At 35.5% G+C, this 19,907-nt stretch overlaps 3 protein-coding genes across 4 annotated transcripts; 2 read left to right on the forward strand and 1 right to left on the reverse strand.

The window, feature by feature from the left end:
- Positions 1–4,524, forward strand: LOC132277255 (uncharacterized). 2 transcript variants are annotated; one of them, XM_059779064.1, is made up of 7 exons: positions 1–97; positions 248–526; positions 1,136–1,225; positions 1,349–1,491; positions 1,764–1,887; positions 3,521–3,807; positions 4,207–4,524. In XM_059779064.1, exons 2-7 carry the CDS (start codon positions 337–339, stop codon positions 4,297–4,299), a joined length of 927 nt encoding a protein of 308 aa, XP_059635047.1. In that variant the 5' UTR covers positions 1–97; positions 248–336; the 3' UTR covers positions 4,300–4,524. The 2 variants fall into 2 exon arrangements, with proteins under 2 accessions (XP_059635047.1, XP_059635049.1); XM_059779066.1 differs by having other exon boundaries at positions 14–97; positions 278–526.
- Positions 4,525–7,891: 3,367 nt separating this feature from the next.
- LOC132278422 (boron transporter 4-like) lies at positions 7,892–12,221 on the forward strand. The gene is made up of 13 exons (XM_059780212.1): positions 7,892–7,995; positions 8,087–8,169; positions 8,306–8,498; positions 8,576–8,714; positions 8,794–8,959; positions 9,038–9,204; positions 9,441–9,614; positions 9,727–9,822; positions 9,906–10,022; positions 10,210–10,526; positions 10,687–10,966; positions 11,629–11,766; positions 12,186–12,221. Exons 1-13 carry the CDS (start codon positions 7,892–7,894, stop codon positions 12,219–12,221), a joined length of 2,010 nt encoding a protein of 669 aa, XP_059636195.1.
- Positions 12,222–12,417: 196 nt separating this feature from the next.
- On the reverse strand, positions 12,418–19,705 carry LOC132277256 (potassium channel AKT1-like). The gene is made up of 11 exons (XM_059779067.1): positions 19,410–19,705; positions 17,516–17,881; positions 17,305–17,362; positions 16,893–17,210; positions 16,509–16,754; positions 16,304–16,402; positions 16,114–16,146; positions 15,795–15,980; positions 15,456–15,650; positions 15,287–15,362; positions 12,418–14,107 (listed from the first exon to the last, which is right to left on the reverse strand). Exons 1-11 carry the CDS (start codon positions 19,619–19,621, stop codon positions 13,212–13,214), a joined length of 2,685 nt encoding a protein of 894 aa, XP_059635050.1. The 5' UTR covers positions 19,622–19,705; the 3' UTR covers positions 12,418–13,211.
- Between the last annotated feature and the right edge of the window lie 202 nt (positions 19,706–19,907).

The following is a 19,907-nucleotide window of genomic DNA, read 5'->3' on the forward strand; positions in this document are numbered from 1 at the left end:
AAAAAAACCAACCAAATAAGAGACTTCCGTTGCCCAGACATTCCTTGATGAAACTTTCGACTCATCCCTTCGACCAATCTCTCTCTAAAAACTCCAGGTATCGAGATATATATATATATATATTTGTTATATATCATATATGATCTTCTCACTGTATAGATATTTGTTAATTTTGATTTAAAGTAATTCTAATTCATTGTTAGTTGATTGTTAATGCATGATCATCTTGTGCTGTGAACATCTCTAGGGTTTTTATTCGGTCGTTGATTCTTCACAGCTGCACGGTTGAGATAATTTCTCTACGCTTTTGGAGATTTAACTCAGAGATTGCCCCCAATGGAAGGTGAATTAGAGCTAGAGCCATCAGGTGCTCCAAACCCTTGTGATACCGATCCTCTGCTTGACGACCACCAACAGGATGCACCGTCCTCATCGTCGTCCGAATCCAACGAGATAAGGCATGAGGATGTTGAAGCTGGTTTGCTCCCTGCTTGTCGCATATGCCTCGAATGCGACGGCGAGGGAGGTGAAACGTTGTTTACATTCAATCTCATTGATTTTTTCTTGCCTTCGGTGAATTATAAGAATTCTGAAAAATAAATAAATAAATAAATTTGATTAAATGGATTTATTTATTTATTTATTGTGTAATCCTTGATATTATGGTAGGCAATTGCAGCATATGACGATCCATACATTTCTAAGGATTTATGCAGTGAAACCTTTCTATGTATTATATAGCAGACAATAGCATATTGATGAATGAAGACCTGTTTTATGACATTATAGCGTATTAGAAGGTTTATAACGATGTCATCTAGAAATCAATAGTTCAGACGCGGATTGACACGGATACTAGTTTGCTTATTCGTCTTAATCTTGTAATGTGCAAACTTTAAACTACAACTTGATGCTTGTTGGATTAGTAAAATTTTGAATTTCTCAGTATTGCCAGGATTGTTACCCTCTCCCACCCTCATGTGGATAGGGAAAATTTCTTATAGTTTTTTTTTTTTCTTTTTCTTTCCTCTCTTTCTTCTTTTCTGTTGTAAAATTGAGTTGTTATATTCTTAGTGTTGTTACTTGTGCATATTATCTGTTCCTTTGGCCTAAAGGTTGCTGTTCTCTTTTACAGATGATGAATTGATATCTCCTTGCATGTGCAAAGGCACCCAGCAGTTTGTGCATCGTTCATGCCTTGATCACTGGCGATCAGTTAAGGCAAGTATTATTGCTTTTGCTTTTAAAAGCATATTTGAATACAAATGCTTAAAAAGTTAAATAAAATTTTATGGTCGTTTAGTATTATTTTTTTTTTAATTTTTTGTCCTTTTGCTCTAATAGGAAGGATTTGCCTTTTCACATTGCACAACTTGCAAAGCTCAATATCATCTTCGAGTTGAAGAGTTTGAGGACAACACTTGGCGTAAAATAAAGTTCAGACTTTTTGTGGCCAGAGATGTTTTTCTTGTATTTTTGGCTGTACAGACTGTGAGTTGCATTTAATTTGTCTTGTAATTTTGTGGCTTAAGATGTTTTTCTTGTATTTTTGTGGCCATAGATCTTTGGAGTAATGGGCTCTTAAAATTTGAAATTCCTTTCCTGCCTTATTATCTTATATCATCTGTCAAAGGAATGAAGAACAGAATGTTCTGCATTTTGGTAACATAGGCCACACGCGTTATTTCTTTTTCTAAATACAGACCCCATTCACTGTCCCTACTGCAGGAAAACTTATCTGAAAGGGCACCTCTTTTTTGCAGGCAATCGCTGCAATGGGTGGCTTTGCATACCTTATGGACAAGGATGGAGCCTTCAGAAATTCATTTAATGACAGCTGGGATCGTATATTGTCAAAGCATCCTATACCATTCTACTATTGTATAGGTAAGCATTGAGACAATTTTTTAATATTTAATTTGGCCCAAAAGTTCCAGTGGTTGACTAATCTATCAATTGGACAAATTGCAAATTATGAAGATTTGATTGATCTTTTATTATTAGCATTATGTAACCATTATTTAAGGCCGGATATAAAGAGATTTTAAGGAAATAGTTGAGCCTTGTGATACATAGTTGGCATCCTAAGTGACAGCTTGGTGGTTCTTTAGATTGTTGATAGGATTTTCCTTTCTGTGAAATTAGTATTCTATTATCTGTTTAGACTGTTTTTTTTATTTTTTGATAAAAGGTAAATAATATTATCTGTTTGTTACTGTGAAAATTTTTTTGCATTGTAGGTTTAAAGAAATGAGTAGGGTCCTATTAATATAACCTTGTGTCTGTTGTTGACGGTTTTTCAATAGGCTCTAAAGTAGTACCAGTAAGAAACTGAAAACTGTGTTCAATATATTAGAGTGTTCCATTAACTTCTTTAGACAACTACTCCCTTTAATAATAACTAGGAGAGAATGAGATTTTCTTATCCAGAATTTTGGGATTAACTAATCAGAATCAGACTGATAATTTTAATTTATATAGCATATTTCCTGGTGAAAATAAAAAAAAATAAAAAAAAAAAGCTAAGATGAACCTGCTAATAATAATAATAACTAAAAAAATATAGATAGAAATTTACATAAACATTTTTATTAGAAAAAAGAAAAAATTGAAGAAATCACCCAATGATTCAATGAATTTTCAGTTACGAAATAAGACAACTGTCGGTTCACAATCTGTAAAGAAAAAATAAATTAAAAGCTCAAATACAATTGAACAAATCTAAGTAAACTCTTTCTGGCAACACGACATAAGGATGATATCTAGCAATGGAACTTGGCAGCATTCTCCATCAATCACGATGGTGATTGTGTTACGGCTTGTGGAGGTGGTGAGAGCACGAGATTGGAAAGACTGAGCTGCTGAGAGAGTAGGAACATTAACAAACCTTGACTAGCTAATATAGGTGATGTCCACTAGGGTGCTTAAATGACACAAATGTGTACAAGGGATGGGGCTGGTTCACCTATCCCAACCAAGCCCCATCCCAAACACTGTCAGATGTATGTATTCCTCCCCAATCCTGTCCCTAGACTCATCCAAACAGGGGCAGTATCAGTATGGTGCGAGTTAATTGAAAAAATGGATCGATCATGTATCATTGCCCTACCTTTACACTGGTGGAACTAGACGTATTCAATACTAAATTCCTTGGGAGAATCACTTATCTTTCAAAACTATGTTTTTTGTGGATTGTAAAGTTGTAAACACAATTTGTTCAGGCAACATTGTTCATCAGCAATCCTGCTGCTATTCTTCTTCTATTTAACTGGGATTTAAATGCCCTGTTTATCATCAAAAGGAGGTAGAAAAGCTATTTTGGAGATTTGACTGCTTTTTGAGCTGTGTTGTTTTCTTATATAAATTAGATTAAAATAAAAGGAAAAGGAAGTTAGAAGAAAGACATTTGTTTTGTATCATGACCTTGCTACTTTTGCCACAAGTAAATAGTTGAAGAGAGAATATTGATTTTTTACTTATCATGTATTCTTTGGGTTGACCATCTACATAACACTACCAGGTGTACTGGCATTCCTGGTGCTGCTTGGGTTCTTGGGACTCATACTACATTGCTCCTCTCTTAATAATAATGATCCACGCATGGCTGGGTGCCAGAACTGCTGTTATGGATGGGGCGTATTGGATTGTTTTCCTGCATCAATGGAAGCCTGCTTTGCATTGGTTATCGTCTTTGTTGTTATCTTTGCTATTCTTGGTATTGCCTATGGTTTCCTTGCTGCTACTATGGCCATCCAAAGGATCTGGCAAAGACATTACCACATCCTTACAAAGAGGGAACTCACAAAGGTACACATTTTAATACTAGATACTTTTAATTTGATGATAATGTCCATGTAAAGAAGTCAACTAAACGCAATGAAATGATAAATACTAGTCTATCTAATCCAGAATTGACGGTGGTTAGATGATATACTCTGTTACAATACATTGATGGTAGCAGCAAACTAAATTTTTTATCCGATGTTGACCAAACAACCCACCCTGAATGTTGCAGGCATGAATTCTCATTTTTGAATGCCAAAATTAATGCTTTCCTTTTATTGTGTCATTACCATAAGTATGGGCCTAACTTCATGGTAATACATTTCCCCCACCTAGTTCCGTTTCAGTTTACTGGTATATAACTTTCTATTCTGAAATGTCGCAGGATAAAAGTATGTTTCTAATTGTTCTGAAATGTTTCAGGAGTACATAGTGGAGGATCTCTGTGGCAGTTACACCCCTCCAAAACTGGATCCAGAACATGAAGAACGCCTGAAAATGCTTAAGCTTTTGTGATGAGGGTTGAAAAAGCTTTTGAGTTATAAGATGTAAAAGCTACAATGTGTATTTAATTTCTTAGCAAGTTTTTTTTTTTTTTTTTTTTTTTTTTGAATCAGAAAAAAAATGAAAATGGTTTCATGTCTTTCTAAACGTTTTTACCAGTGTGTGAACCTTGCCTAGCAAAATTGGCGACAAAATTTTGAAAGCAAGGGTAAATAACATGATGTGCAGTTAAACACACACTCATATCCTCATTTGCTTTCTGTAAATGTATTCTTGCTTGGTTATTTCCCCCACAATCTTGGTCCGAAGGCTCCCTTGTTGGATGATATATTTTCATTGGTTGGGTTTTTTTTTTTGCCCTTTTTTCCCGGCATAGAATATGCCTTTTGTAAGTGGGAATTAGATGACAACCAATTTAAAATTTAAATTAATATGATATTTGATTCTGATTTCAAAGTACAAATTCCAATCCTCCAAATGTAGAGGTATGAGTGTGTAAATTTGCTTAATCTTCAAAAGAAAAGAAAAATGTGATATGTGTTTTTTTACCAAGAAATATATGCAAATGACCAAGGCCATGTATTTATATAACCTGCTTCCGTTTTACCCTTTTGAGTTACGACGGTGCCCTTTGTAGTCAAACCAACTTGTGTGCAAGAATGCTTATTAAGATGAAATTGAGAAGTCTAAATACACGGTATAGTGTATCTAAGTCCTAACTACCCTTCGGACGTTGAAGCATTTTTTTCGTAGTTAAGGTTTCATGGAAATGTGATGTCCATTGTCCAGCAACCTTCAGCATGCAACTCCAATAACTAATCCATTTGTTCCCTATAGATTTAAAGGTATATATATATATATATGTCTATATATACTTCCTTTAAACAAAAAGGCAAGGTCAGTTACAACTGTAAGTCTATAAAAGAGACGCACATGCTTGGTCGAGTAATTTAGAAAGAAATTGAAGAGTTGTCATGCGTGCTTGAAATCGTTTCCATACCTTAGGACCAACCGGCCAATTGAGCGACTCTATCAATCGGTCACCCACTAGACATTGGCAATCTCAGGGCCTGTCTGCGTGATATCCGATGACAGTTTTGTCCGATCCAGAAGACGGATAAATATATATATATATATATATATATATATATATATATATATATACACACACACAACATTGGAAACCTCAGGGCATGCCACCCGTCCCTTCAAAGAAATAACCCCCAACCCCCCTTCACCGCCTGCTTTTAGAAATGTAATTGTCTAATTGAAATTCACACTACAGCACTAGTCATCAATATATATATATATATATATCTTCAAAATACAGTTGGCGTTGCTCAACTAAATTTACAGTGTGTGAATGCATTACAGTCCGTTACAAAGCTCGTGTATTATGTAACGACACACAAAGCGACGTGACGACTGAACCAATAGAATATCAACTCGTTGTTAAAATCCACCATGCCAGGAGGGACTCTTCAATAGGCAACCGAAAAAAGGAAAAACAACCACTACTCTCTAGTTAATTTCTACTTTTACTAGTCTCCTCGGCGACATTTCTGGCACCTCTGACATTCTCCGGCAAGACCTTCACGCTCAATCAATGCCAATATTGCTTTAGTATTCTCGAAGCGCACGTAAAAGCTCCTCATCTTCCTACCATTGCCTTTGACCCCTACTTGATCGGCCTTATATTTACAGGTCCGTTTTCTTAATTGTTTCGCTTGTGTTTTCTTTTTCAATTCATAGATTTTTTATTTTTTATTTACTGTGTGTGTGTTTGTTTTAATTTTCTTTTTGGTCATTCATTTCTGTTGATGATTTGCAATTCATGCTTTTCGTGCATGGAGGTCACGAATGATGTTTCGTTAGGTGAAAATGTGATCTGGCTGAAATGTGTTCTGTGGATTTGTTATTATTTTTTTCACAAATTAACAAATTTCTAATTGATTTGTGTTTTTTGCATGACATACATACTATATATGTATATGTATCGATGTATATGTGTATATATAAATACACATATATGCTCCATGAAGGTAATTCAGTCCTGACTTAGTTTGAATTCAGTACAGGAATGAACAAAATGCAATATATCCATTTAGATTTTCAGAAATGTCAGTTTAATTTGTTTTTCAGATTAGAAATTAAGAAATATTGTTGCGAACAAAATGCAGTACTGTGGTTTTAACTTTTACTGGCCAAAGTAACTGCCTTCTCCGGCAATGTTTCCAGCACCTCTGACATTTTCCGGGAAGAATTCACTTTCAATTTCCTATACTCTCGTACTCATCACGCTATTGTGGAAGCGCAAGTAAAAGCTCCTGATCTTCCTTTCATCGCAGGTCTTTGATGCCGATTTGATCGGCCTCATTTACTGGTTTCTTTTTCTGGTTTCGTCTGCGTTTATTTTCTCACATTATATACACGAGTTTTGTGCTTTTTTGTTTCTTAATTTTGTTTTTTGTTATTCATTTCTGTGTTAATGCTTCCGAAAATCATGTTTTTCGTGCATGAAATCAGGATTATATTTCGTTAGGCTAAAACTCGTTTTGTTTGCAATGTGTTTATGTTATGTGGATTTGTTGATATTTGTTCTCAAATTAACAAATTTCCAATTGATTTTTGTTTTAAGCATGACATACATGCTATATGTGAGTATATACAGATATTGTATATATAAATGTGTGTATAAGGTGATATATGTGTAATTTTTATATGGTGCTTGGAGAATGTAGTTCAATCCTGAGTTTATCAGTAGAGTTGCAAACATAACGCAGTATGTTAATACAGATTTTCAGAAAATTTTGTTTAATTTGTTTTTTAGGCAAATGATTTCAAAAAATTATTGTTTGTTCTTCTAGGCAATCAAGAATTTACTTTGTTTTATTGAATTTTAACACAAACTCAATTATGAGCCTAATATGTTCGTATGTAAAAATTATTGTTTTGTTCCTTTTCCTTTTTTTTCCAATTTTTTGAGTTTTTATTTTATTGTCATTTTATTTATAAAGTATTACTAGCCCTTAGATTTTTAGATACAATAGAAAATTTTGAGATTGCATAAGTTTTTATTTATTTATTTTAAAATCTTTTTGCAATTTTCTTTTCATTTTCCTTCATATACTGATTCTCTCTCTTCAGATATATATATATATATATATTTTAAATGTAATTCTTAATCTTTCTTTTCAAAACTTGTACTGATTTTTGGCTGACAGTTAACAATTCAGCATCAAAATCTCCTTTCTTAACTACTTGCAATATGTATGATCTCTTCTAAATATTAAATTCACTAAGGTTCTAAAAGATTATATGTTTTCAAACCGATTGTCTACCTATAACATCCCTCCTCATTTATCAGGGATGGTGTTTGGCAGTGTGAGATAAGGAAATGATAGATTGAGTCTGTTGCTGTATTGTTTCACATTAGAATTAATTTTGCTTGAATGTGGAACATAATATTTCACTTTTCTCCAAATTAGACTGGAAAGTAATACTCCACATGATCACCAGCATTGCAAATGAATCTTTTTGTGACAGTGATTTATGTATAATTCTTGGATTGCTGTATCTGATTTTTATGTTCTATTATTCAGCAATGTATAGTATCAAATACCCATTCAGAGGGATTGTTGAAGACTTCAGAGGAAGGAAAGCTTGCTATAAGCAAGACTGGATAGGCGCAATTTGTTCAGGCACCAGGTATTACATATTTTCTTGATGTAGAGCAAAATTTGCATTATTGTGGGCAGTTGATTGGACTTGGAATGTAATCTCAATTCATCAATGTCAGGATTTTGGCTCCAACAGCCTATATCTTCTTCGCTTCTGCTCTTCCGGTTATTGCATTTGGAGAACAGCTTAGCAGAGAAACTGGTCTGTCAGCATTCTAGTTATTTCTATACTTGAGACAACTAACATAGTGCAGAATTATCATGAAATATGTTTGCGCCCACGAATCTAAATCTGCTGATTGCCTTGGATGGTTTTCTGGAGTTATATTTTTCTGCAGATGGAATCTTGAGCACAGTAGAAACTTTGACTTCTACTGCTATATGTGGCATCATACACTCAATATTTGGTGGACAGCCTTTGTTGATATTAGGAGTTGCAGAGCCCACAGTTATAATGTACACTTACCTTTACAATTTCTGCAAAGGAAGGGCAGATCTCGGAGGAGAGTTGTACTTGGCTTGGGCTGGATGGTAACAGGAATAAACCTTCTCATATTTCAGGTCTAAAGTTGGTTAAGATTTTCATTCCTTGATATTATCCTTTGCAGGGTCTGTGTCTGGACAGCTCTCTTGCTCTTTCTTCTTGCCATACTTAATGCTTGCAACATTATCAATAGATTTACGAGAATCGCAGGGGAACTTTTTGGCATGTTGATTGCTGTTCTTTTCATGCAACAGGCTGTTAAGGTACTCTGTCAACATAAAGTTAAACCGTGTAAGGGTTAAAATATGGTTAGTTAACTGCTGAATAATGTCTGAAATACAGGGATTGGTGAGTGAATTTAGGATTCCTAAAGCTGAAGACCCTTATGCAGAAAAGTATAATTTTCAGTGGCTGTATACAAACGGATTGCTGGCAATCATATTCTCCTTTGGCTTACTCTTTACTGCTTTAAAGAGCAGAAGAGCCAGGTCATGGAAGTTCGGCACAGGTTTGTGAAGTGACTTGAGATTTTGGCTTCAAATATGAGTTTTAACTGGAATCTGAACCTTTCTTTTAATAAATTCAGGATGGTTACGAAGTTTTATTGCAGACTATGGGGTTCCTCTCATGGTATTAGTATGGTCAGCATTGTCATTCGGTGTACCTAACAAAGTTCCCTCTGGAGTTCCAAGGAGGCTTTTTAGTCCTCTTCCTTGGGAATCTACATCCTTGCACCACTGGACAGTAGTCAAGGTGAAAATATGCAGCTCCTTTTCCCCTCTTTCCCCTTTCCAAGAAGCTGTTCGTTTTCTGTTCTGTTAATGTCTTTGTGTCCGGGTCCAATCGTCGAAGACATGCCCCCAATATTTGTTTTGGGTCCAAGAACAATTTTATATAATTAGTCTAACCTGAAAGCAAAGGGTTATTTATTTGGTCGTTGATTCAAGCACTATAGACTAAATAGTGCGCAATACACATCTGAATTGCAGGATATGGGGAAAGTCCCCCCGGTATACATTTTTGCTGCCTTCATTCCAGCTGTGATGATAGCAGGCCTTTATTTCTTTGACCATAGTGTTGCTTCACAAATGGCACAACAGAAGGAATTCAATCTCAAGAACCCATCTGCTTACCATTATGACATCTTATTGCTCGGAATTATGGTATAATAGCTGATTCCACATATCTTTTTCTGTCTTCTATTTAATGTTTTGATTCCCCTAAATTCTCTGTAGTGAATTGTGTGTTCCTTTGATCTCTGAAACCATTTTTCAGACCCTGCTGTGTGGATTGACTGGACTCCCTCCCTCTAATGGTGTACTTCCACAATCCCCCATGCACACCAAGAGCCTTGCTGTTCTTAAGAGACAGGTTGGTTCTAAAATTAGAAAGGAACTTCTTCTCTTGGCAACATAATTTGGTTAGATTTTACAAAGTTTGATTACCGTCTGCAGTTGATCCGAAAGAAGATGGTAAAGAGTGCCAAGGAATGCATAAAGCGACAAGCTAGCAACTATGAAATTTACGGAAGGATGGAAAGAGTGTTTATAGAGACGGACACAACTACAACTGTGAGTTCTTTTGGCACATGTTCAAATTACGCAAAAGAATTCACTGAATATGCAATAGAGGTTAACCTTCTTTGGCATTAGGCTTTTACCAAAGTTCCCTTCCAATAAAAAGAAAACAAAGGATTAAATTCACATTGCTTCAATTTCCTTCTTTATATAATGGTAGCTAGTTTGGATTATGCTGCAGCCTGTAGTAGCAAAAGAGCTGAAAAACTTGAAGGAAGCAGTAATGAAAGATGAAGATAGAGGAAACAAAGATGCTAAAATTGATCTAGAAAAGCACATTGATGCTCACTTGCCTGTTCGGGTTAATGAGCAAAGAATGAGCAACATATTACAATCACTTCTTGTGGGAGCATCATTATTTGCCATGCCAGTAATTAAGAAGATACCTACATCAGTTCTCTGGGGATATTTTGCCTACATGGCTATTGACAGCCTCCCCGGAAACCAGTTCTGGGAAAGAATTTTGCTGCTTTTTGTTGCTCCTGGTAGGCGGTACAAGTAAGTTATTTTATTTATCAAAATGGCCTACAGGTTTAGTTAATTCATTAGCTACAGCACTTTGTGACAATTCTTTAACTGAGCAACAGTGTGTAGCCTGAGTACTACTTTCCCCTAACTATATCAATCTCCACTAGTGATGTTGAATTTTCTTCGGCAGAGTCCTGGAAGGGGTCCATGCTGCTTTTGTGGAGTTGGTGCCTTTCAATAAGATTGCAACATTTACGCTATTCCAGTTGGCATATCTTCTAATTTGTTTTGGGGTGACATGGATACCCATAGCTGGAATTTTGTTCCCCTTGCCATTCTTTCTGCTCATAATCATTAGACAGCATCTCCTTCCTAAACTATTTCATCCACATTATCTTCAAGAGTTGGATGCAGCTGAGTATGAGGAAGTAACCGGTGGTCAGAATCATAGTCATGGCGCCTCACCTAAGGTACATTATCTTACCATGTTTACTGTTGGTTTGCCAGGAATTATTATTCCTGTTTTGTTCATGAAATCAATGGTGATTTTGGTGATGACAATGATGAATAATTGACCATCAGAAGCCAATTGCAAAAGATACAATTTCGTTCATTTTTTTTCTTAGCATGTCATATCTATCTTGTTTCCAGATCATATAAAACGAGCCTGGAAATTATATATATGTTATCCTTTGAAAGAACAATGTGATTTCACGAATTGGATGACTCTTCCATTTTGGTGATGATTATGATAACCTAAATATTTGCTGCCAACTTGAGAATTTCTTTGAAGATTGATCCTGTTTCTATTCCATTCTTATGTGTATGTGGTCAAATGCTCTACAGAGTGTCATAAGTATGAATATGTTGTGCAAATAATTAAGGTTCAGAAGACCCAAGCGATGGTATGTATATAAAAAGTTATAGAATTCATACCAGGTGCAAGAGCATGCAGATCTATGTTCAATTTTATAATGTTTCAAAGTGTATATATGTCTTGTAACAAAATCAATTCAAACTATATTTTAATTATTTGTTGACACTGAAATTTTAATCTTATGGTTTTGAAGAATTTATCAAGGTCAGTTTGGTTTTTTAACATGTAATCCGCAATCTGTGATATGTTTTAAAGGAAGGGGAATCAGCTCCTTCAGGGGATGAAACTATAGAAGTGGAGAAGTGTCATTCTGAGATCCTCGACGAGTTGACAACAAGTAGAGGAGAGTTGAAACTTAGATCCAGGAGCTTTAATGAAGAGAGGCTACCTCAGGCAAGATTCTTTTATAACATCATTGTGCACTTGATAAATATAGGTGTACAATACATATGCAATTTGCCACTTATGCACACGGCACAAACAACAGAACCTGCATGTTACGAGCCCCGTAACGAAATTCCAGTTGGAGAATTCTGTAGTAACATAAATGGAATCTAGCAACTCAGGAAAAGAATTCAAGCCTCCTATGCAAATAATGTTAGCTACCATCTCTCCTCTGGTTAATAGTTCTGATAAAGAAAGAGAGAGTAGCTAATAAGAGAAAATCTGTTCTTATTTCCCCCTAAAACATCTGGCATTAGGCCATAGACGCATAAAATATTGCAGAAACATCTATAGACATTCGGTTTTTCATTATACTATTTTGTGCTAGTAGATGTTGAAGATGATGGACGACTTTTGTGCCAATGCAGGTTCATCCCGAGGATGATGTCTCTCAGGAAGAGTGAAAATATGCAGAACGGAATGGACAAATGAAACAAAAAGAAAGTTAAAGGGATGGAAGAATTGTAAAAAGGTGCATACTGCATATAGATCATAGTTCTTTCTTTAAGAGTATAGAGCGGGATTTAGAAATTCAGTGACCATGTTTTTTGGTTAGTTGAAGAATAAAACAAAGAGAAAATATAGATGGAATTAAAAAAATATCATCTGTTATAGATAAAGCTTCTGTTGATACTCTCTGCTTCTCGACTCCATGCAGTCAAATCAAGTCTTTTTTATGAATTGGCCTAAAGATTGCCAACATGAAACATTTGAACTTCTGGTCTGCACTTTACACATTATAGTGGGCGATGTAGCAATATAATGTGACTTTTGATCAATTAATTACAGCTCAAAAGGAATGAGGTAGCTTAAGATATCAAAAACGCTTGGTTATGTCCATTGTATGTCCCGGTCAATATAATATGTCAAAACCAATCTGGCTGGATTTGTGCCTTCTGTCACAAAACATTTAGGACTGCTCGAAGTCATCGAAACTATAAAGATGAATGCACCAGTTGAGGTGTTAATTTTGAAAAGAAAAAAAAAAAAATAAGAATTAAAGAAACATCTTAGGATTCTAGTGTTTGGGATTCTGAATTTGGTCTCCATCACTACCTTTATTCATTAGAATCGATTCTGATGCTATGTCATATTCTTTCATTTCATGGAAGAAAACCATAGTAAACATTATACAATGAACAATAAAAAATTTACAAAGAAAAAGAAAAAAAGGGAATAATATACAGAAATTGTGACATATTAAAAAAAATATGAACAATTATTTAAAAAAGAAAATTGAAAAAGGTGAGCCATCGCCATCTTTTGTAGCAGATCGAACCCAGGACCTCATATTTTGCTCGTGTGGGACTTGGTAGAAGAAACGTATGTTAGCATGCACCTTAAAGGGTGTGGGAGAAAGAATAGGTTAAAACAACCACTGTCCATGCGCACTGCTATCTTAAATCCCCGCCATTTTGGTAATTGGGTTCTTCTGTTCCGCCATCAGTAACAAAAATAAGATGATCACCATCTCTAATCAGCTCTATACCATCAATTTCAGCGCCATCTTTGCATAAAACTTTAGATGGCAAGATCCCATATTTTTTGGTACCAATCTCAAGTAGCTCTTGGAAGCTCTGTGGAAGTACCACAAGCTTTCCCTTGACATCTCCCTTTTCAGGGCAACTAACTATCACTCTAGCGGTGTAATAATTGTTAGTCACAACAGAGGTAGTCTGATTTGCGGCTAAAAGCAAGTCGTTGTCACCACCATGGGCAGCTGACATGATACCAAATAGAGAATTGTGGAAGTTACTAGTCCTCCGCCTTGGACGGGATTTCCCCCATGACCCCTCTACCATTGGGGATGCTCCATCCTGGGAAACACGATTGATTGTTGGCAAGCTTTTAAATCTCCCAAGATAGCGAGTTTCATGTCCTTCTTCTGTGATTGAAACAACAGATTGAGTCTTGGTCTCTTTAGTGGATTGGAAAAGAGTTGTAATATCTTCGTGTCCTTGCTGCTCAGCTAGAGCTCTTGGGCTCCAACCAAGATTATCTGGTTTGTCAACATCGGCTCCTTGCTTCAAAAGGAATTTGACTATCTCAGTGTTGCCTTCACAAACTGCAACATGGAGTGCTGTAGTTCCATTGGACTTGGGACGTGTGACATCTCCTCCATTCCGAACAATTTCCTTGAGCAATTCTAAGTTGTTTTGCTCAGCAGCAGTGCATGCATAAAGACCCACGTCACCAAAAGATATGTCGGCACCATTATCTCTCAGTAGTTTGATCACTGGTTCATGATTAGCCGATATGGCCTCCCATAGTGGTACATTTCCTTCAGAATCTGTATATGTGTAAACAACGTGAGTTGATTAATTCTTAGAATATAATTTAATGAAACAGCTGCAATCGAGAGAATAATGTATGCTTCATTAATATATTAATCCCCAAAATCCTTCCAAAAGTATATTATATATATAGTGTTGCACTTCAGTGAACATTATTGCCCTGAAAATAATTCTAATTCAATTCAACGCCTAGATATTTTAAATGGAAGGGCAATCTATCAGAAGAAGAAAAGGTCAGGCATTATAAATGTTTAAAACAGTATTTAATTACTACAGAAAGAGATAATATTTATAATGCAGAAACTTAAAGGAGAGTTCATGACCATGAGATGGAGGCAGGTGTGACAGTTGACTATGGGTGACACAGTAAGCAAAATGTTCAACCTAATATAATATTGATTTGCTAAAATATGGAATTTATTACTAAAAAAAAACTATCATAGAAAGTCAACATGAATAAAAAACTAGCTATCGATCTATATACTCGAGGACAAATGTAGGTTTTTGACTTGTAATGGCGCTCTACAAAGTATTTAAATGAAAGAAGGGTCACTTTCTCAATTATTGATACTAATATATGAAAGAAATTAGAAGATGTGAGGACAAGAGTCCAAAGATAGGGGCTTAATAGGAATCTTTGTACATTGTACAGACTTCCTGTGAATCATATGATGTATTTTGTGTGAAAATGGTAACTCTCCGAGTATAACAAGGTCAACTGAATACTTGCAACAAAAATGTCACCAATTATATAACAAGAAGTTGAATGGATTATGTAATTACTCGCAAAACTAGGAAGAGCAAATAGGCATACTAAATTGGGAAACAATATACCAGAAATGTGTTCCTAATACAAAAAAATTTAATTAATATCGTAATTTCAGTAGAGAAGGTCATGTTCAAATCCCTGTATGGATCTAAAAAATTATTAATAAATAATAGGGCCAGCTAGAGTTTGCAGCATGAATAAAAATAAGAAGAAAGCCATATATAAAATCAGGAATATCTATAAGATAAAATCTAAAATGGTGTCAAGTACACCTGCAATAATTGAAGTGTACACAGATGCTTAAACAAAATATCTGATTAAAAATAATGGAATATTTGAAAAACAATGGGCAGAAAAATTGCATTAAATAAGTATTGGCTTTGGTGTATGTATTTGTTGAAGGTACCTCTACTATTTGGGTCTGCTCCATAATCCAGTAGGAGGAGCACACAGTTCTCATTTCCTTTGGAAGCTGCTATGTGCTGATCTCGCATAAAACATAGGGAAATTAAGATAATTGCCATCTTCAAAACATAATGCACTAACAAAATGTAGTATCAGTAACAAATACACACCAGAGAGGTCCTTCCGTTATTGTCCGATTCATTTGGATCCAAACCACGCCTCAACAACTGATGCAGCAACAAGTCATCCCCTCTAAGCGTTGCAAAGCATAAGCTAACAGGTAAGTCCATTCTACCACGAGCTAGCATGTTCTCTGTTTCCAGCAAAATTCCCTCCATAATTGGATCATTCAGTCCTTTCAAATGCTACCCCCAAGAAAGCATAACAAGTTAGGTTTGTTATCAACAGAAAGAATGCAAGATATATGCATAATTCCATCCAAGCTTATTTGCTAATTCATATTAAACCTCAAATGTGCTAATTCTAACTGGGTGTATATGATTACAAACCTGAAGGAGATTATTCATTATTATGGTACCATCTCCAACATTGGCCTGAATAATATTCAAGAATGTAGTCCGGTTCAGTCGTAATAGCTGACTCAGCCGTTTGGTCCGCACTGTAAAGAGCTGAGGCCTATAACAAAGAACCCCAATCTCACCACAAAGGTCACCAGTCTTTGCCTCTCCAACATCCTACAATCATTAACCATAATTTCTCTCAGAAATTTCCTTGTTACGGGAACCAGAAACAATGTCTCAATCTCATAGCAACAAGTGGAATAATTATTGTGAAAAGGAATCTTTGCAGCTTGATTATTAGACTTGCCTGTTCAACTCCATTTTTGAGAACAAATAAATCCTGCCAAGTAATTTGAATATCAGAATCAATTGTAAATAGACTAGGGAAAAGAAAAGGAAAAAAAAAAAGCAATGGTCTCAGCTATTCTGTTCAGGGTGACGGGAGGGGGAAGATCAGAGACTATGACATCTACTTCAGGAGGAAGTTTCATAATTACCACAGCTCCATTAACAAGTATGTAGAAGTCTGTTGGAGCTTCATTCTGCAAGATGACATCTTCTTTGGGAGGAAAATACTCAGCTTTCATCTCCGAAACCTTCAAATTTTATAAGCAAAAAAGAGAACAACAAACAACATAAGGAGACACATCTTAGCCAGTAAACTGGTAGGTGTGGTAGCAGTTCTTAGAAGTAATTTGTTACCAGCTGGAAGAGCAAGTCATTGGACACGCCACGAAACAAGTACACCTTGTCCACAAGAGAGTAGAAAAGAACATGTGAGATGCTTGAACGAATAGCTTTTGGAAGGGAATCAAGAGTCTCTTGCTGCTGTAAACCCTCTGAGTCTGTTCGGAACTTCAAACACAAGTGTGCAAGCATCTGATCTTGTAATCGACCTGGCAATTGGTTCCTATGAGCAAAACTTGAGGCTGCTTGTATGGTATCCCTCTGTTTCCGAATAGACAGTCAAAACACTTATTAATAAACACATGACTACACAAACAAGGGCAACAAATATCCGAATATTCATCTATACTGATCTAAGCTTGAAAAAAGATAGAACGATAGGTAAGAGTATATACGCACAAATTTTCTAGTTCTACTAGTGCCATGGACGACCAAGTTGGTCATATTTCCTATCAGATATGCCGTCATTCCAAGGTTGAAGAGCATGTAGAATATATCAAAAACCATCTCTCTTGTATTCTGAGGATGCAAATCTCCATATCCAACAGTTGTGAGAGTAGTGATAGACCAGTACATCGATGTAACATACCGGATCCATATGCTTTGCTGGTGGAAGTTTTCCATTGCTGCTCCAATCCAAGTCTTTGTTGGATCAGGATAATGCGCAGCAAGAAGATAATAGAAGCAACCAGCACAATGAACTGCAAACAGGGTAACCTATAAAAAGCATCCAAACCGAGTAAGATAATGGGCTGCTAGAGAAACCTATTTCTTTCATAATTCATACATGGCAGCCCTCAGATATACTTACAAAAATAAGCTTTGCACATCGAACCCAAAAGTAGTTGAAGTTCCTATCTTTCTCCAATCTGTTTAAAAATATATATAAAGGAGAAACACGATTATATGATGAAATTTTCTTTTAAGTTCAAATGTTTACTGTACTAAACAATATGAGCAACACTGATCTGGTAAACCTTTTTTTTTATTTATGGAAACTGTAGAGGAAAAATTCATTCTACCTGGCAAAAAGGGCACCAACTCTACGGAGACGCCACAGACGAAGCATGCTGAACAAGCCATATGACAAGAAACCTGATGGGAAAATCTTCCGAGCAAGTTCGGAAGGGATTGTGGATATGACATCAAGTGCCAACCAAGTTCTTCCATACCTCCAAGCAATCTTCTTTGGATCATCAACAAGGAGGTAAGTAGTTCTATCAAGGTAAGCTACAAAGAAGGTAAGAATGATATCAATGGCAAAGAATCCATTGACAATATTATCAGTAATGGACAGTGGTCTCTGCGGCTTTTCAAGGAAACCAAATTCAAATGGAGACACCCAAGCAGTATAGAGGACTAGAACAACCAGAAATGTCTCCCATGTCCTGCATAAATCAGTTCAATCATGAGCTAAGTTCAGCAGGAAAAATAAAATATCTAATTACGGTAGAATGATAAAAAAAAATTAAAAAAAAAAAAAAAAACTTTCTGATATGTCAAATTCGTTACCGGGAGTCTGCATGACTATATCCTCCATTGCTACAATAAGTTCATGCCTCTATAACAAATACCGACTAAAATTGTGACTATAGAACAAAAATTATCAACTAAATGTGGTGGTAAAACAGTATGTCTTGGCAATAACATACCCACATGTCCCGACCTTGTTTTGTGGGTTTCTAGACATGGGTTCCTCTAATTCGGGATTCAGTCAAACCTCTTCCCATCAAGAACAATCAATAAAATAAAATAATATAAAAATGGGAAATGAAAGAAGACGAATAAAACAATCATATAAACAACTTCTAAAGCAACAAACTGTTTCTGCAAAGAATTCAACCACTTGGACCACACAATATAGTGTTACTTAAGTAGAAGTTAGAAAATCTTTTTGGCATCCGTAAATACATAAAAAGAATCCTTCAAAACAAAAAATGTACAAGAAGAGTGGTGAGAAAAAGAAAAAAAAATTAAATTAAATTATCCATTAAAAAAAAAAAAATCATTCGTGAAAAGTATAAATAAATAGCAATAAAATAAGATTAAAAAAAAAACAATAATTGAATATGAGGTCAATATAATCAGCATAAAATAATTGGGAAATAAAAATGAAAAATCGACAGACAGAGAGTTTGAAATTGTGCAAATCCCAGAAGAATCCAGAAACACAGAGAGGAGAGAGATAGTCTGGTTTGTTGCAGAATTCTAGACACGCAGACGTGTACAGTGACATTCAAAACCCTTATGTTTCATTTGATCAGAGTAATTGAAGGGTCAAAAATATACAAAGGACAGAATATTCATATAGATGAAAAGTACAACATGAAAAGGGATGTTTCAATTTCAAAGCAGTCAATCAGAAGATACCAAAGCCTCCAATTAGGAAAATTTGTTGTCTGGTGATCTGTCCAGTTTTACCATGCAAAACCCAAATTAAAATATGTGGAGAAGCGAAATTAAGTTACCAATAGATGAAAAGTAAAAAAAATTAAAAGACAATTAAAATGCGGATTAACTATATATTTTTGACATAGAACCATTAAACCAAATGAGTATGAAAAGTAAATACCAGATTGTGGGGAAAGATTTACAAGATTCCAACAACAACAAAACTCTGGGAGAAAGTGAAACAGAGAGAATGTATGAACAAGTAGCTTCGAAACAAAAGAAACAGGACACTATTTAATACTTGTATATTACTAACTAGTCATCACAAGATTCATTTCCGTGTTCCTCATATATATCCAATACTGGACAAATGGGATCAAACAAACAGCAGGAAAGAGAAGTGATAAAAAGACAACTTCACAAATATATATATATATATATATATATATATATATATATATATATATATATTATATAGAGAGAGAGAGAGTATGTATATATAGTGAAGGAATGGGAAGTAGGTACCTGTAGCGGCGGTCATAAGGGGAAACGATGAAGGTGCGAAGCTTAACTCGGCGGTTACTTCTGGCGCCAAGAGAAGGAAGAATCCCAGTGGAGAGACTGTAATGGCTTCCCTCTCTGGACAACTGTTCGATTTCTTGTAGTTGTTGAGCACCACACATTGAAACCCCAAACACCCCTCCTCCTCTGTTACTACTGCACATCATGTCTGCCATTATTATCAACCACCCACCACCACCAAGCTCTATAGAAAATACTTTACTTTGTTAGTTGTTTCCGTTTTTCCTCTCTCTCTCTCTCTCTCTGCTCTCGTGCTCAGCTCTATATATATATATAAGTATATTATCAGGAGAAGGATAGATAAGAGAGTCAAACACTCTCTCTCTTATATAATTTAAATATACAGTATTAATAGTAATTTTTTATTTTCACTTTAGTGTTGCCCCTACTACCTTCGCTTTCAAGGACTCTTTTGCCCTTACACGTGTATGCGTTCGAACG

Source organism: Cornus florida, unplaced genomic scaffold (genome assembly GCF_030987335.1).
Source record: "Cornus florida cultivar Cherokee Brave unplaced genomic scaffold, ASM3098733v1 CherokeeBrave_3.0.0_Hap2_Chr10, whole genome shotgun sequence".
In the NCBI taxonomy this organism is placed as follows: domain Eukaryota; kingdom Viridiplantae; phylum Streptophyta; class Magnoliopsida; order Cornales; family Cornaceae; genus Cornus; species Cornus florida.

Excerpts from the sequence above, each read along its gene's own strand:
- LOC132278422 (XM_059780212.1), top strand. The coding sequence starts at position 7,892 with ATGTATAGTATCAAATACCCATTCAGAGGGATTGTTGAAGACTTCAGA. Across the intron at positions 9,615-9,726 it reads TCTTATTGCTCGGAATTATG|ACCCTGCTGTGTGGATTGAC; the intron begins GTATAATAGCTG and ends ACCATTTTTCAG. Across the intron at positions 10,527-10,686 it reads GCTCCTGGTAGGCGGTACAA|AGTCCTGGAAGGGGTCCATG; the intron begins GTAAGTTATTTT and ends TTTCTTCGGCAG.
- LOC132277255 (XM_059779064.1), top strand. The coding sequence starts at position 337 with ATGGAAGGTGAATTAGAGCTAGAGCCATCAGGTGCTCCAAACCCTTGT. Across the intron at positions 1,226-1,348 it reads CTGGCGATCAGTTAAGGCAA|GATTTGCCTTTTCACATTGC; the intron begins GTATTATTGCTT and ends TCTAATAGGAAG. Across the intron at positions 3,808-4,206 it reads CAAAGAGGGAACTCACAAAG|GAGTACATAGTGGAGGATCT; the intron begins GTACACATTTTA and ends GAAATGTTTCAG.
- LOC132277256 (XM_059779067.1), bottom strand. The coding sequence starts at position 19,621 with ATGGCAGACATGATGTGCAGTAGTAACAGAGGAGGAGGGGTGTTTGGG. Across the intron at positions 17,363-17,515 it reads GTTGGTGCCCTTTTTGCCAG|ATTGGAGAAAGATAGGAACT; the intron begins GTAGAATGAATT and ends ATTTTTAAACAG. Across the intron at positions 16,147-16,303 it reads TACTTGTTAATGGAGCTGTG|GATTTATTTGTTCTCAAAAA; the intron begins GTAATTATGAAA and ends ATTACTTGGCAG.